The 18,022-nt window shown below is 37.5% G+C and overlaps 1 protein-coding gene across 5 annotated transcripts in view; it reads right to left on the bottom strand.

Annotated features, from left to right (window-relative positions):
- Positions 1-17,805, bottom strand: part of LOC111881878 (uncharacterized) — a 19,084-nt gene extending 1,279 nt beyond the window's left edge. The window contains exons 1-4 of one of the 5 annotated variants that reach the window (XM_023878260.3): positions 17,591-17,805; positions 17,245-17,328; positions 1,700-1,940; positions 1-1,577 (exon numbers count right to left, since the gene is read on the bottom strand). The exon at positions 1-1,577 is cut by the window's left edge and continues 1,279 nt beyond it. In XM_023878260.3, the coding sequence (XP_023734028.1) occupies positions 1-617 (617 nt within the window). In that variant the 5' untranslated portion in view covers positions 618-1,577; positions 1,700-1,940; positions 17,245-17,328; positions 17,591-17,805. Of the gene's footprint in view, positions 1,578-1,699; positions 1,941-15,893; positions 16,672-17,244; positions 17,548-17,590 lie in introns of those variants that run through there. The other 4 variants (XM_023878261.3, XM_042902746.2, XR_006192639.2 and 1 more) reach the window with 4 other exon arrangements.
- Between the last annotated feature and the right edge of the window lie 217 nt (positions 17,806-18,022).

Raw genomic sequence — 18,022 nt, 5'->3', positions numbered from 1 at the left:
AACAAAGCAGTTAGACCACCAAGATTAGCTTGAAGTTCTGAAATCTTTGCATCTTTAATGGAATTCTCCTTTTCAAGCTCACTGATTCGAATGTCTTGTCTTCCAATAATCAAATCCTTTTCAACTGAGCTTTGTTCCAAATCAAAAACTTTGTTCTGAAGCAGAGCGACATCCACAAATCCAGACTCAGGCAGCTTGCTTTTGCCATTTGAAATGTCCAACTCGGGGGCTTCAAAGGAGCTTCCAGAAGCTTGAGCTCCTTCAGAGGGAAAGACTTCTTCAATAATAAGGCTTTGAAAATCCTGATCCATAGGAGTGGACTCGGGTAACGGGCTTTGAATGTCTTGAGCCATATGAATAGGCTTAATCGGTGTAGATATATTTTGAACAGGGTTTGTGATAAGCACTCCCGACCTTGGATCTCTTCTTTTTCTCTTTCTTGGGAGTAGGGTTTGGGCTGAATCTTCTTGATCATTTTCAGATGGAGGTTCAATTATGACAGGAACTGTTTGGGGAGGCTTCCTCGCAATCCGCTGAAGTTCTGTAATAAGAGCATCCACCTGTTCAGGGGTCGGTACGGAGGATTGCACAGTTGTATCACGATCTCTTTCAGTCATAGCAGAAGGTGTGACAACTGCATCCTCTTCTATATTTGAAATACTTTGCTGAATTAAATCCTCAAAGTCATTCTCTGTCAATTCCTTTTCTTGATCGTCTTCTTATTCATCATCAGATACTTCAATTTCTTCAAAGGCAAATTGAAATTTTGGCTTAGGCGTCATGTGTTTCTCGACAATCTCAGCATTAATTAAACTAACAGCCGGAGTGCGTTCAACCTCAGAAAACTTTCCAAATTTAACCAATTCCTTTAGTCCTTGATAGGCAACTTTGGCAACCTTTCTTGATTGCTTCATAGCCAAAGTATCAGACGACCTCTCAATTAGGGGATATTTTTCATTAAAGATCATTTGAAGGAACCTGGAATACATCAAAAATAGGTCCTTCTTCCCCTGAAGGTTGCTTTTCATTTCTTCAAAAACAAACTTTGAAAAGTTGTAATCCCAGTTCATTGCTAAAGCGACAATAGCTGAGGTCACAGTCTGACTAATTTCATCAAATCCTCCCTTCCAGAAATGCAAATCACAAATGAGTGTGCCAGGAACCTCCAATAAGGTGGCAGTAGCTTCTTGATGGTGGGAGGATAGGCTCCTTTATAACACATCTTCTCTAGAACTTCCTTGACTTGATCAGCAGAGTACTCAATTGGGAATGCAGAAGCATCACCAAATTCAAGTACTTCTCGAATAACTTGTTCAGAGATTACTACTTGTGTTCCTTTCACCATTGATTCAATGGTACCAGCTCCATCTACTCCGAGCTTGTTGATTGAAGCATTTTTCCAAAACTCATTAATCAAATCTTTATGGATGACTGGATTAACACGAAGAGCTTGAGAAATTATGCAGTTGTTCAAACCCACCATCATGGATTTGAATTCTTGATGTGCAGGAAGTGGATCCATAAGATATCCAGCAACGTTGTGAGAGTCTACAAATTTTAGTTGCTCTGCCATTTATCTGCACCAAACTAGCCAAGTAAGAACTAATTTAAAATTAATTAAATTAAATTTGAAATTTTATTTCGGTTAAAGTCAAAGTTTTAATTGATTTCGGTCAAAGGCAAAGTTTCAGTCGTTTACGGTTAAAGTCAAGATTTCCATCAATTTTGATAAAAATTAATCGATTTCGGTCGAAAACACTTTTGACCAGACGTTTTCAGCCAACATTGGTTGATTTCGACTGAGTACTCAGTTTTCGGTCAGGTCTTCATTTGATTTCGGTCGGATCCGAGTTGAACTAAAAACCCGAAATCTCACTGGAACCTGTTCCAACTCAGTTCTTCGAAAAACTCTTGAAAAATTCACTCGAAAACCTGCAAATCTATGAAACCGAGTACACCAAAAACAACATCAATGTCAGTGTCATAATCGAAAACCCAAAAATTACTTGATTCACCGAACAATTTTGCAACAAAACAACGAATGAATAGGATTTTGCAGAAAACTCGAAGGAGAATTGAGAGAAAACGACGATGACGATGATGATGATGATGGTTGTTTGGGGTTTTTCAATGAAAAACCCTATTCAGCTGAAAACAAAGTATATATCACCGAAAAATCCCAGACGGCCCACTTAACGATTTCGGCCCATGAAAAATAACCCAATTTTAATAAAAAAATCATTTTCGATTTTACATTCCAAAAACCAAATACAAATACAAAAATTAAAATAAAATAAACACCTTTTTTAATTATTTTTTATTTTTTTTAGTTTTTTTTATTATTTTTTTAATATATATTTCTCCCCTTCAATTTTGTGCATACCAATGAAAATATGTACAATTACTGTGGGTTGACCATATTGTGCAGATGTCTCTATCTCTTTGGTTTCAATGGGCGGAGTATAGTTATCGTTGAAATGAGGTGGAACACTATGATACCCTAGATCATCACCCTGTTTATCTTTCCACTTTAATTGTTTTCTATCATTGACTCAACTATCTCACTTGACACATCGAATTTCTTAAAATTAAAATTAGCATCTTTAAATATAGCCTTTAATGCATCAAGTTCAACAGTTAAGTTTGTAATTTTCTCTTTGGCAAAACGGTACTGAACACATGTGGTACTATATTCTTCATTAATCCTGCTGAAGTCTTTAGTTTGTGCTTCTAGTTTTTCTTTAAGGGATTTATTGATTTTCTTAATTTCATAAATTTCATTTTTAAGATCAAAAACCTCTCTAACTAATAATTCATTTTGTTCATGGTATTTATTATTTTGTCTTCACAGGATTGAGAGCATGAGGCATCACTAGCCTTCTTGACACTGTTGTAAGAACTCATCATTAGAAAATTTTATTGTGCAATTTGATCTTGATCGAAAACCAAAAATAAATGCTCTTTGACCGAAAACACCAACAGTTGACCGAGAACCTTGAATGTCAAACCCAAGTCATTTGCAAAAAAAAAAATTCTCTCTCTAACTTTCTCTCTTTGGTTTTTCAGTTTCTGTGGGTAACTTGGTGGTGATTTTGGCTGGTCGGATTCCTTTCCGGTGTCGGAATTACTCTCAATTTGCTTGGATTTTGTACAGTGACCTTCGTCTATTGTCTGTGTGGACGAAGGTGCAATGTTTGTGATAAGTTAAAACTAACTTGAAGATCGATTAGATCTATAAAACAGGTAAAGAAATAAACGAATAAACAGCAAGAACACAAGAATGGATCAAAAGATGTCGAATGATTAATAAACAATCCTCAGAAGAGCTCGATAAAGAACTTCTATTGTAGAGGATTTAGGGTTTACAAGAATGATGAAGAAAATCTGTAAAACTATCGTAATTGCTATTCATCGTTTTTTTTTTAATATGCATGCAAGCACATTATTATATACTAAACCCTATCAGCTCACGGTTGGACAGGCCCAAACCGGAGTACAAAACATGGACTATTAACCGAGCCCAATAGACGCAATACATCAAAAATGCTACGCTATGCTACCCAACAATCTCCCCCTTTGCGTCAAATTGGAGCGAGATCACTTTGTCTTCTTACTTGGGCCAGCAGCAGCAGTAGGAACCTTCTTCTTTACAGTCTCAAACAGACGAGAGATAAGCGCGAGGATTGTCTGTCTGAATCGGATGTACCATTGTATCATATCGTCAAAATATTTGATATCATCCGCTGTATTTTCTTTGCACCTGTGGATGATCCCCAGCACATGCTCAAGACAAGCAGTGGTATAAAGATGTTTATCAGCTAAGGCAAAGAGACATTTCTGTCCTTCACTCCTAGTGAACATGACGGAGTTTCGCCTCGGGTCAATTTTTCCCATCTTCATCTGGTTTAGATCACTGGCCGAGCCAACAGACAGTTGCAATCTCCTGATCCATCAGGGTGACCTCCATGATATAGCACACCAACATCCTCTTGAGATGGTCAATGATCGGACCATATTCAGCTTCATTAGTCAGAAGGATGTTGTGCAGAACGATCCAGTCATGGGGGTTGAGGTTCGGTAGATCTGCTAAAGAGATGGCATGTTCGGTTTTTGCAGACCCTCTGAGCACTTTGAACCGAACGTTGATAAATCTCCCTTCAGTATATGGCTTCAGAACCCGAACGTTGATCTTCTGAGCGCTCCAGGTTTGGTACTGGGGTTGAGCGGCCTTCAGATACAACTCAATCAATTCCCGATCACCCTCCGGATGAGGATGAGGGAACTCAGCAACGTTGGCGAAGGCGTGAAAGATGAACGCCTTTCGGGTTAAGGGCATGTCGAACTGAGAGTCAACGGAGTTGTAGCAATCAAAGGAGATTACCGGTTCAAGCCATAAGATACTCGGAGTATCGATTGCCTCCTTTATCATCCTCTCGAGAGTCCAAGCAGGGAAAAGAGTCTTCCTACTCTCAAGAAGGTCGTGGGCTTCTTTCTGTTTGCGCTCAGCTTCTTCGGCTTCTCTCGCCACACGAACATTATCGTCTTCAGCATTGCGTCGACTTTTGCGTTTCAGCAAGTCGGCAATGGTTTCGTTGTCTTCTTCCTCTTCTTCCTCAGCAATTTTCTTGCCTTTGTCCTTCACACCCGAACCAGAGGCTCGGCCTGTAGGAGGAGGTTTGGTTGTGTGAGTTGCCTTTGAGGAATGAGGTGGTTGCGATCCGGACTCCTTTTCTCCCCCTTGTTTCGGAGTGGACACGAAACTGGGTAGCCCTTCAATTTTACTTAGCAGATCCAGGGCAGGAGCGAGTTTCTCTGCAAGGGTACGCCTCACAGAATGGTTCAGGATCGGATCGTGCGCTTCAAGGATGTTGGATATAACTGAGTGAACATCCGAAACACACGTCCTGATTACCTCCCGTTCGAATAGAAGAGTGTCAAGTTGTTGTTGAGAATTGGAGAGTTGACCACTCTTGACCTTTAGGGCAATGGTCTTCTTTGCTAGAACGTCCATCAACGAATTGATCAGTGGTTCTAACAAAGTGTACTTCAACGTTTCCATCTTCCACATGATCTTTGATGAAGTGATACCTCAGTGCTATGTGCTTGGTCTTGGAGTGTTGCATTGGGTTATGACAGATCCTAATTGCACTTTCAGAGTCACAATATAGTGGGATCTTTTTCATATTGAGTCCATAGTCTCGGAGTTGACTCTGGATCCAAATCACTTGAGAGGTACAGGATGCAGCTGCAATGTATTCTGCTTCAGCTGTAGACAAAGACACGCACGTTTGTTTCTTTGACTGCCAGCTAACCAACTTCCCATCAAGGATTTGGCAGCCGCCAGTGGTGCTTTTCCTGTCGAGTCCACAACCTCCAAGGTCTGCATCTGAGTAGGCTTGAACGAAGAAGCTTGAGTTGGAAGGGTACCATAGACCTAAAGAGGTAGTTCGCTTGAGATATCGTAAAATGTTCTTCACTGCAAGCATGTGAGGTTTGCGTGGGTTTGCCTGAAATCTAGCACAGTAACAAACAGAAAACATTATGTCAGGCCTGCTAGCAGTGAGATACATTAGAGAGCCTATCATTTGACGATAAAGCGTAATATCAACAGCCCGTTTATCCAGGGATGGAGTGAGCTTGGTGCCGAACGCCATTGGAACTTTGACTCTTGAATCTCCCATCATGCCAAATTTTGCTAAGAGAGTCTTCGTGTAAGCTTTCTGATTAATAAAGATGCCTTCGGGTCCCTGTCTAATATTTAAACCAAGGAAAAAGTTAATAGGACCCATTGAGCTCATTTCAAATTTAGTCTCCATCAGCTTTTTGAATTCAGCTGTTAGGCTAGGATTCGTTGAGCCAAAGATGATATCATCGACATAAATTTGAACGATCATAAGGTGGTTACCTTCCTTTTTACGAAAGAAGGTTGGGTCAACCGAACCTTGTTTGAATTTGGACATCTTTAAAAATTTAGTCAGCGTTTCATACCAGGCTCTCGGAGTTTGTTTCAGTCCATACACGGCTTTATCCAAAATGTAACAATGATAAGACAACGTTGGAACCAATTGTTCAACAGTTGGCCACGTTTGTCTCCACGGAGTTGAAGTCATTTGCCACACTTCGCCAATCGCTCTGTGACGACAACTCTGCCCTTCGTGCCTCTATCGACGAGCGCCTCTCTAAACTCCAAGAGGACCTGGCCGCTGAAAACTCGTTGATGGACGTTCTAGCAAAGAAGACCACTGCCCTAAAGGTCAAGAGTGCTCAACTCTCCAATTTTCAACAACAACTTGACACTCTTCTATTCGAACGGGAGGTAATCAGGACGTGTGTTTCGGATGTTCACTCAGTTATATCCAACATCCTTGAAGCGCACGATCCGATCCTGAACCATTCTGTGAGGCGTACCCTTGCAGAGAAACTCGCTCCTGCCCTGGATCTGCTAAGTAAAATTGAAGGGCTACCCAGTTTCGTGTCCACTCCGAAACAAGGGGGAGAAAAGGAGTCCGGATCGCAACCACCTCATTCCTCAAAGGCAACTCACACAACCAAACCTCCTCCTACAGGCCGAGCCTCTGGTTCGGGTGTGAAGGACAAAGGCAAGAAAATTGCTGAGGAAGAAGAGGAAGAAGACAACGAAACCATTGCCGACTTGCTGAAACGCAAAAGTCGACGCAATGCTGAAGACGATAATGTTCGTGTGGCGAGAGAAGCCGAAGAAGCTGAGCGCAAACAGAAAGAAGCCCACGACCTTCTTGAGAGTAGGAAGACTCTTTTCCCTGCTTGGACTCTCGAGAGGATGATAAAGGAGGCAATCGATACTCCGAGTATCTTATGGCTTGAACCGGTAATCTCCTTTGATTGCTACAACTCCGTTGACTCTCAGTTCGACATGCCCTTAACCCGAAAGGCGTTCATCTTTCACGCCTTCGCCAACGTTGCTGAGTTCCCTCATCCTCATCCGGAGGGTGATCGGGAATTGATTGAGTTGTATCTAAAGGCCGCTCAACCCCAGTACCAAACCTGGAGCGCTCAGAAGATCAACGTTCGGGTTCTGAAGCCATATACTGAAGGGAGATTTATCAACGTTCGGTTCAAAGTGCTCAGAGGGTCTGCAAAAACCGAACATGCCATCTCTTTAGCAGATCTACCGAACCTCAACCCCCATGACTGGATCGTTCTGCACAACATCCTTCTGACTAATGAAGCTGAATATGGTCCGATCATTGACCATCTCAAGAGGATGTTGGTGTGCTATATCATGGAGGTCACCCTGATGGATCAGGAGATTGCAACTGTCTTCAAGAAGAAACCGAAGATCTCTCCTGTTGGCTCGGCCAGTGATCTAAACCAGATGAAGATGGGAAAAATTGACCCGAGGCGAAACTCCGTCATGTTCACTAGGAGTGAAGGACAGAAATGTCTCTTTGCCTTAGCTGATAAACATCTTTATACCACTGCTTGTCTTGAGCATGTGCTGGGGATCATCCACAGGTGCAAAGAAAATACAGCGGATGATATCAAATATTTTGACGATATGATACAATGGTACATCCGATTCAGACAGACAATCCTCGCGCTTATCTCTCGTCTGTTTGAGACTGTAAAGAAGAAGGTTCCTACTGCTGCTACTGGCCCAAGTAAGAAGACAAAGTGATCTCGCTCCAATTTGACGCAAAGGGGGAGATTGTTGGGTAGCATAGCGTAGCATTTTTGATGTATTGCGTCTATTGGGCTCGGTTAATAGTCCATGTTTTGTACTCCGGTTTGGGCCTGTCCAACCGTGAGCTGATAGGGTTTAGTATATAATAATGTGCTTGCATGCATATTAAAAAAAAAAAACGATGAATAGCAATTACGATAGTTTTACAGATTTTCTTCATCATTCTTGTAAACCCTAAATCCTCTACAATAGAAGTTCTTTATCGAGCTCTTCTAAGGATTGTTTATTAATCATTCGACATCTTTTGATCCATTCTTGTGTTCTTGCTGTTTATTCGTTTATTTCTTTACCTGTTTTATAGATCTAATCGATCTTCAAGTTAGTTTTAACTTATCAGTTTGGAAGAATTGGAAACATGTTTGGGATGAAGAATACTGATCCGCATGATCCAGTTAATCAAAATTTGTATAATGATGACTTTGATGCTGATGTTGGTGCTTGGCGTCGAGGCAGAAGGGTAATTCATAAGGAGTTATCTCCTTACTCATAAACCTCCGAGAATGAAGGAGAAAATTAAAGCTCGTATTGATCGGAATATGGCAGAGAATACTTTTTTGGAATCGAAGAGTGTTAAGGATGGATCAAAGATTGTTTTAAGAGCTGGAGTCCGAGAGGTTATCAAATCAGGATATGGCAAGGAGAATGCGGATCCAAACTTCATCAAATCAGAATTAAAAGCCATGGATAATATGATTCACAACAGGGAAAGCATTGATTCTCAGATTCAATTCCAATCAGATGAAAGTAACAAAACAATTAATGAATTGGTGGAGGAAATGGGTTTTGTGTTGATTCAAGCAACGTCTGATATGGTCGAAGGTTTCAATTCGTCTAAATCGATGGCTGGTAAGTCCAATCCTTTGATTTCATCTACTGTGAATGATGCTATTAGCGATAAGGGTATTTTGGGTATAAAACCAGTTCCTCCTGTTCATCCCCTGTTTAAGGAGTCGATCCCTGTGAAGTCAATTTTGCCGTCTTTTTCTTCCTCAATCCATGAAGTGGTGGTTTCTTCTTCTTGTGTTAATGGTAATGATGAAGTCATGAATGAGGGTTCGAATTATGGCAATAAATTGAATGGTGATCTAGATTTGGTGTTGAAAGCGAAACAAGGGAGTAACTTCCTAGACTTAAAATGGGATAATGATCCAATGATTGTTGAAGGTAATCCGAAATCTAAAATTTTTCCGGCTACTACAATTGTTAATGAGATAAACAGGAAAACTTATGCGAGAATTGTTAAGAATTCAAGTTTTGTGGTTGATCTCAACATTAAAGTTATCCCTAAAACAGATGGAAAACCTGTTGGTAAAGTTAAATTACCATATGCGGATTTAATGCTTGGAGGAGCTCCATACCATGCCACTCTTTATGGTTTCTTTGTGGGGAAGAAGCTTGCATTCCCCACTGTGAATCACTTCACCTTCAAGATGTGGAAAATCTTTGGACTTAAAGATATTATGGTTAATGATGAAGGGTTCTTCTTCGTCAAATTTGACTCTAAAGAGGGTATGATGAATGTTCTTGAAGGAGGACCTTGGCTTATCAAAAATGTTCCTTTATTTATTCAAAGATGGAGACCTGGATTGATTTTGAGTAAACCTCACATTAGCTCTGTTCCTGTTTGGGTCAAGGTTTTTAATGTGCCATTGGAATACTGGAATAACAAGGGTGTCACGCTAATTGCCAATGAAATTGGAAAGCCGATTACCATGGATAAGGTAACACAAAAGATGTGTAAGGAGCATTGGGGCAGGCCTGCTTTCATGAGATTTCTAGTTGAAATGTCAGCAGAAACTGATTAGCAGAAACTGATTGGCTGAAGGAGATAAGTGTTGTTTCGATTGATTTTGAAACACGTGAAAAAGTAGAGTCTAAATGCAGGGTTGAATACGCTTGGAGACCTGATGTGTGTACGCATTGCAAAGTGTATGGCCATAAGAACAGCAACTGTGGAATCTTAAACAGTTTGGATTCAGGAGGAAAAGGAAATGAAGACAAAATAGAGGAAGTTAAAAGTGGGACAGATAAAGCTGATGAAGATGGATTTGTGTTGGTTACTAAGAAAAATAATAAAGGAAAACAATCAAGTTCTAACATGGTTTTACAAGATACTGGCAAGGTGGATCTCATTAAATCTCTGGAAAAAAATACAATTCTTGTCAATGAAGGGGTTAATGTTAATGCTAAAGAAGAGATTAACAAAGATGTTAATCAAGGAAAATTAAAAGGAAAACAAGTGGAAGATCAAGGAAGTCAAAAGATGAATTCTAAAGAGGTGCAAAGCAATAAAGGGGCTGGTAACAGGAATAATAATGGAAGTTTGCAGTGGGAAACCTTAAAAAAGATGGGAAGGAAGCAGGGGCATTTCAGTCAAAGGAGGGTAAAAATGGAAAAGCAAATGGAACGGGGTTTTTTATACCCAAAGTTTGCAGTGGGAAACCTTAAAAAAGATGGGAAGGAAGCAGGGGCATTTCAGTCAAAGGAGGGTAAAAATGGAAAAGCAAATGGAACGGGGTTTTTTATACCCAAGGATAAATTGGGTGATAGAGTCAGGAATGTAATTGATAATTTTAATTCGAAGAAAGTTGAAGAGCAAAAGAAAACAGTTGAAAACAAGAAAGTGTATGTTCCCAAAAAACAAATGGAAGTGAAAGTTAGTACAAATTTTGATAATGTTGGATCTACTTCTGGAAAGGATAATCAAGAGGATTTTATTTCTAAAAATCCTTTTGATGTTCTAAATGATGAAATAGTTTTGAGGGTTCTTTCTTACATTGATGAAATGGATCAAGAGATTATCACTGGTGGTGTCCAGGAGTCTAACACCAAATCTCAAGTTATTGATCAATGACGATAAGTTTTGGTTGATGGAATGTGAGAGGCGCTAATCTCAGGCCTAAGCATGAGGAAATAAAAAATATTATTAGAAATAATAAGTTATCTCTTTTTGCCATTCTTGAATCTCAAGTCCAGTTTGACAAGCTTCAAAGGACCTGTAGTTCAATTTTTGGTAATTCAATTTTTGGTAATTGGATGTGGATCTCTAATCATGAGTATAGTAATAAGGGTACGCGTATTATTATTGGTTGGGATCCAGAAGAGATGGTTGCTATGTCTGTTGATTCTTCTGATCAGGTTATGCATTGTAAAATCATTTTCATTAAAGAGAGTAAAAGGATTTTTGCTTCTTTCATTTATGCGTGCAATTATCATATGGATAGAAGGAGGTTATGGTATGATCTTGAAAAGCATAAAAGCGTGATTGATAATTTACCCTGGATACTTGCTTGCTGGTGATTTTAATGTGACAAGGGATCTTCTGGATTCTACTGCTGGAAGTTCAGTTTTATCGAGAGGGATGGCCGATTTTAATGAGTGTATGAATAAAATTGAAGTTCAAGATTTGAACAAAAATTATATTCATTTCACTTGGAATCAAAGACCAAAAAGAATAATGGGGTCCTTAAAAAGTTGGATCGTGTGATGGGGAATTTTAAGTTCATTGAAGATTTTCCGTGTGTTTTTGCTAACTTTCAGCCATACCGTAATTCTGATCATAGCCCAATGATTGTTAAATTCCCGATGAAAAAGAAATTCAGAGTCAGGCCTTTTAAATTTGTTAATGCTATTACTTTGAGGGATGATTTTATCCCCACAATTGCTAGATATTGGAACACTCATGTGGATGGTTTTGATATGTTTCGGTAGTGCCAAAAATTGAAGATTCTTAAGAAGCCTCTTCGTAAGCTGATGGTGGATCAAGGAAATTATGGGGAAAAAGTTCAGAAATGTCGTGAAGAGTTAGATAGAATTCAAACAGAGCTTGATGGTGATCCGTTTAATGAAGAAATTCAAAGTGTTGAAGGAATTTATTTACAAGCTTTCATTAAAGCCAGAGAAGAAGAGGAAAGTTATTTGAAGCAAAGGGATAAGGTTCAATGGTTAAAAGAGGGTGATTGTAACTCGGCTTATTTTCACAAGGTTGTTAAAGGAAAGATAAATAGACACGGAATTGAAACAATTATGGATGGGGATGGTAATTGGTGGGAAGGAGATGAAACCAATAAAAATTGTTGACTACTTCAGTTTCTTGGGATTGAACATTCTGTTAAGCTTATCAGAGATCTGGGTAGCCTTTTTGTAAATAAAGTTGATCATTCCCATGCTTTGGGTATGATTAGAGAGGTTTCATGTGAAGAAATAAGAGCTGCTTTATTCGATGTTGGAGATGATAAAGCTCCAAGTCCGGATGGATACTCTTCTAAGTTCTTTAAAGTCGCTTGGGCCATTGTGGGGGGCGACTTTTGCAAAGCTGTGAAGGAATTCTTCAACAAAAAGATTATTCTAAGGGAGATTAATGCGACTGTGATTGCTCTTGTTCCTAAAGTGCAAACTCCGGGCAAAGTTAGAGATTATAGACCCATTTCCTGCTGTAATGTGGTTTATTAGTGTATTAGTAAAATAATTGTGAATTGAATCTGTGATAGCCTTGGGTCATTGGTCTCTAATAATCAGTTTGCGTTCATTCCAGGGAGATCTATCCTTGATAATATCCTTTTATCCCAAGAACTTGTGCGTGGTTATCATATTAGAAGAGGATATGCCCGTTGCGCTTTGAAAGTTGATATCCAAAAGGCATACGATACTGTAAATTTGAATTTTCTTAAAGTTATTTTGGATGCTTTTGGATTTCATGATACGATGAATGCATGGATCATGAATTGTGTGACCACTTCATCCTTCATGATTAATATTAATGGGAATTTTCATGGTTTCTTTAAAGGGAAGAGAGGGTTGAGGCAAGGTTGTCCTCTTTCACCTTATTTGTTCACTCTTGTGATCGAAGTTTTTAATCTTATGTTAAAAAGATGTATCAAGGAGAATGAAGGATTTAAATATCATTGGCGTTGTAGAGCTCAAGAAATTACCCATCTTTGCTTTGCTGATGACTTGATGTTATTCTGCCATGGTAATTCTAGCTCTGTTAGAATTATTAAATGGGTTATGGATGAGTTTGCAGGGGCTGCTGGGCTGATTCCCAATTTGTCTAAAAGTCATATATACTTTGGTAATGTCAAGGAGCCGTTCAAAAGAGCGATTTTGGATATTCTTCCGTTCATTGAAGGAAAGCTTCCTATGAAGTACTTAGGCATTCCTTTGATATCTACTAGATTGTTCAAAAGGGACTGCAAGAATCTCATTGCAAAAGTGAAGCTTAAGGTTAATGATTGGAAGAATAAATCTTTGTCTTATGCTGGAAGGTTTCAGTTAATTAGCTATGTGCTTGCTTCCATTCCTGTGTATTGGGCGTCTGTGTTGCTGTTACCAAAAGCCATTACTTCTGAGATTGAGAAAATTATGAGGAACTTCCTTTGGAGTAGTGGTGAGAACAGAAAGGGAGTGGCTAAAGTTGCTTGGAGGGAAATCTGTAAACCAAAGATTTATGGTGGTCTGGGCCTAAAGAATCTAAATGATTGGAATATTGCTCTTCTTTCTAGTAGAATATGGAAAATCTTAAGTGGTCACAATTCTTTGTGGGTTAAATGGATTAATTAGTATATTCCTAAAGGAAGAAGTTTCTGGGATGTTGGGTTGAAGGATAAGATGAGCCGGAGTTGGAGAAATTTAATGAAGATCAGACCTTTTCTTCGTGATTCTTTTTATAATCAGATTAGAAATGGTGATGGTACGTTCATGTGGTTTGATAATTGGCATCAGCTAGGTCCTTTGAGTTATGTTCTGTCTCATAGGGAAATAGCGAATGCTAGATTTAATATATGGGATAAAGTTAGTGATGTGATTAATCATGAGAATTGGAATTGGCCGGAGGAATGGTTGAGATTGATTCCTCAGCTGGGAGAGTACCAAATTCCTTGACTTGTGAGAGATAAAAAGGATGTGGTGCTATGGATGAATGGGAAGAAAGAGTTTGTTCCTTTTGCTGTTAATCAAGTTTCATCTTCGTTAATTATTCAAGGAGCTAAAGTTAACTGGCATGATCTGGTGTGGTTTCATAATAGAATTCCTAATCATTGTTTTATTCTTTCGTTGGCTATCCTTGGTAGACTTAGAACTCAAGACAAAATGAAGAGATGGAAAGAGTCTAATGACTTATGTTGTGATTTCTGTAATGGTTAAGTTGATTCTCATTGTCACTTATTTTTTGAGTGTAATTTCCCTATGGAAGTTTGGATGTCGATTAAGAAGCAGGTTAACATCAATCATAAGCCTGGGAACTAGTTTGAGTTAATTCATGAACTTCAATTTTCCCTTAAGAAGAAGACTATTGAGAATTTTATCAAGAAATGTGCTTTGGCTGCTTCAGGTTATCATATCTAGAATGAGAAGAACAAAAGAATTTTTGGGAGAGAAACTAATTCTGTTGAATTTGTTGTTCAAAGAATTATGGAAGATATTAGAATGAAGATATTTGGTCTCAATTTGGGATATTTGGGACTGGATGTTGAGATTTGCAAAAAATGGAATATTCCTATTAAAAATGTCGATAGTCTTAATAGGGAGTGAATTCAATTAAATAATATTTCACCACTTGGTTTTAGATTGTAATTTGTGAATATAATATTTTTTTTCCTCACATACTTGAAAAAATCCTGAAATAATAGACTCGAGTCATTGTTTTACTCTCATAAGACTTGTGCATGTCCATAAGCGTGACAAAATATTGGTAAATAATCTCTTTCATGAATAGGGAAGTTATCGGTATTTTTATTAGATATCATGGTGCACGAAGTAACTTGAGTTATTGTGAATTGTGCAGAAAAGGGGGAATAAAGATTTTACAAAATTGTTTAATGACGGAGTAAGAGATTTAAAAACTTTTCTTGTTAATCACACAAGGCCAAAAGTGGTAGAATGTTTAGAGATGGATGTGTTGAAGACGATTGTCTATGTGTGAAACAAAAATATTTTATTAGGACCACTTGAGAAAAAATTACATTTTGACACCACTACATTTTTCTTTCTTTGAGTGCCTTTTGGATGATTCGGGGAAAATGAGTTCCACACCTATTTATAACCCTATTAAGAAGCTTCTAGATACTACTATAGACTTACTATTTACTAGATAACTCTAGAATTATCTATTATACTCTAAGGTTTCATATGTTTTTAGAACATTCTACCATGTTCTAGAGAAGTCTATGACATTCCATTGTCTTCTAGAATGTTCAATAACCTTCCACGATTTCCAAGTCGTTCTAGAATATTCTAGAGTATTTTGGCATATTCTAGACTCCTCCATTATCTTTCATAATGTTTCAGAATCTTCCAGATCATTATGGAAGAGATCTCTCTTTGAAATGTTTTTGAAAATTACATTAGATTAGTTCCAATTCAATCAAAACTCATGGACAATTTTGAAATGATTTTGCATTTGTGGCTAGAAATTTAATTGTTGGATTAAAATAATTTTTCCATCTTTTCAGGTTGTCTCTTTATTGATTGTGTGAATGGAGCTTTTGAAAAAACATGTGAAGCCCAAAATTATCATTTTTTATTCATTCGATTAATTACGGGATTAAATGTTCCAAGGATGCATACTAAGTGTTTGATGAAAGTTTATGATGGCTCTTATCAAATAATTATAATATCGTTCCATATACAAATATAAAAATATTCTGATTTTTGTTTTTATTAAATTGTTAATATAAAAATATAAAAATATTTGATGCTTATTTTGAGTTGAATAAGACCATTAATATCCTAGTTCCTAGCAAAGAATGTATGACATTGGATTACGATTATAAACAAAATGTGTTTATCACATGCCAAGCAAATCAGCATCACATGTTTAAATATTGGATTTAACAAAAATATTTTTTAATGTACAATGCTATATATAATTGGGATTTATATTGAATATTACAGAATTAGCAACTATGTAACATATAAGCAAATTACATATGTTCTAAAATTGCAAACAATATCCTAATGTATGAAATAGCAAGGTACTTTCATTCAAGTGTTTATAGCATCTTATTTTTGTTTTTGTTTTTTGAATTAAAAGAAATAACAACATATTTTCAAGTTGGGATATTCATGTCTAGTAGCAAGGGCCATTAATGAAAAATAGTATATATATATATATATATATATATATATATATATATATATATATATATATATATATATATATATATATATATATATATGTGTGTGTTTGTTATGAAAATGTTGCACAGGACCATTTCTGTAACTTTATATTGCATTTATTATAGCATTACACTTTAACCGTGACTAAAGTACTAACGATATTTAACATGGAAATCTAAATCTACATGAAAAACCCCATAGTTCCTAGATTTAAGCTTAAAAAGAATGATTATAGTGGCTTAGTTGATGCGGCCTTGTACAAGCAAATGATGGGATGCATGATGTACTAGCAAGCAATAAGACCTGATGCTCATGTTTGTCATCAATTTGTTAAGTAGGTATATACAAACTCCTACTGAACAACACTTTGCAGCAACGAAAATGGTGTTGTGATTTGTTAGAGGCACTAAACATCTAGGGATTTACTATAAAAGAAATGGTAATAAGACGTTGGTGGCTTATTCTGATAGTGACTATGCAGGTGATCATGACAATCAATGAAGTACTTTAGGTTACGTTTTTTATTTTTTTTATGTGGTGCTGCAACTGCATGGTCATCTAAGAGGCAACCAATTATAACTATTTCTAGACACTAAACTACGTATCTCTCCTATGACGAAAAAAGACAACATACCTTATAGAAACTACTCCTATGGGTATTTGCAAGAATCTCAAGAAATTCTTTTGCTTTTTTGGTCATATGTAGTTGTAGATCATCATCACAAAAAACTAACTGAATTGTCATCGCTATCGGACTGTGGTAAGGTGAAACTGTTAGAACAATGGTGGATGTATGTGGAGGTGCAATCAAATAATTCAAGAACATTCTTGCACTGTCACCAAAAAATCAACCTAGTTTTTATCAAATTCTCATTGAAAGGTACAAGCAACTATATATACAATCAATCAAAGAACTCTTCAAATTCATAAACGAGGGGTCTGCACAATTCAAGAACATCCATGTATTGACTGAAAGGTCAACATCTTTTTTAATATAACCCAATTATTCACAAAAGTATATGAACATTTTTTTTCATCAAAATTTCATGAGCACACAAGTATAAGCAACTAAACACACAATCAGACAAAGAACACTTAAATTTCATAGAGGGGGAGTTGGCACAATTCAAGAATAATCATGTATTGTCTGTCATTTTCATCTATTCCAATTACCCACAAAGGTATAAGAAACTCTTTTTTATTTTAAAAGACTGAAAGTATAAGCAGCTAATCACATTATAGATTCACTAAAGTCAAGAACACTTCAGCGTGAGAAAAAAAAATCAACTTCTTTTTCATCAAATTCAGACATCATCGGTATAAGTAACTAATTGCACAATTCTTTCACAAAACACACAGCAAAAAGAGAAGGAGAAAGAACGAAGAAAGAAAGAAGAGAATCAGACCTGTAGAGAGAAACGGAAGCGGTCGCTTGAAGGGAGATGGAGGTGGAGGAAAGGCGATGAGGGTCACCAATGTCGTGAATGAGGCTGTCAGTTGAGAAAGAACTACTTTCATTACAATTGTTTCTATTTAACAGATGTATTATGAGTTATGCATCAATTGACAAATTCAGAGAACCAACAAAATAAACTAACAGAAACCAAAAACCAGGGTACAGAAAGAAAGAAGACCGACAGCAGAACAAACAAAATCGACAGCAGCAAAAAAAACAAACAGCAGAAAAAAAAAAAAAAAAAAAAAAAAAAAAAAAAAAAAGACAAATGCAGACAGCAAGAAACAAAGACGAACCTCAGCAGTGAGGTCGACGGTCTCCGGTGGTGCTGTTGGCTGCGACAATCTCCGGGCGGTGGCTTCACAGGGGAGGAGAAAGCTAATGGCGGCGAGCAGGGGAGGGCGCGCGTGATGCGGCAACGATCGACAGAAGAGGAGGCGCATGTGATTTGTGTTGCTGTATAAGGTTTATTAGGTCAAAAGGGTATATGGGTCGATGGGAAATAAGAGGATATAAACATTTTTTGGGGGTATTTCAAATTTTAGTTATAAAAATTTAGATTTTCCACATAAAGACATGTGTTTCACGGAGGTGAGCTTCGAGGCGTGCGGAATGTCTATTTTTTAGAATTCAACCCCAAAAAATGTCTATATTTATATTTGACTGTTTCTCTTGGTCAATTCCTTTAAATGCTTATATAAATAAACTCTAGTACAAATATTTTTTTG

Source organism: Lactuca sativa, chromosome 5, assembly GCF_002870075.4.
Source record: "Lactuca sativa cultivar Salinas chromosome 5, Lsat_Salinas_v11, whole genome shotgun sequence".
Classification (NCBI taxonomy): Eukaryota; Viridiplantae; Streptophyta; class Magnoliopsida; order Asterales; family Asteraceae; genus Lactuca; species Lactuca sativa.
This window is presented reverse-complemented; position numbering and strand designations above follow the sequence as displayed.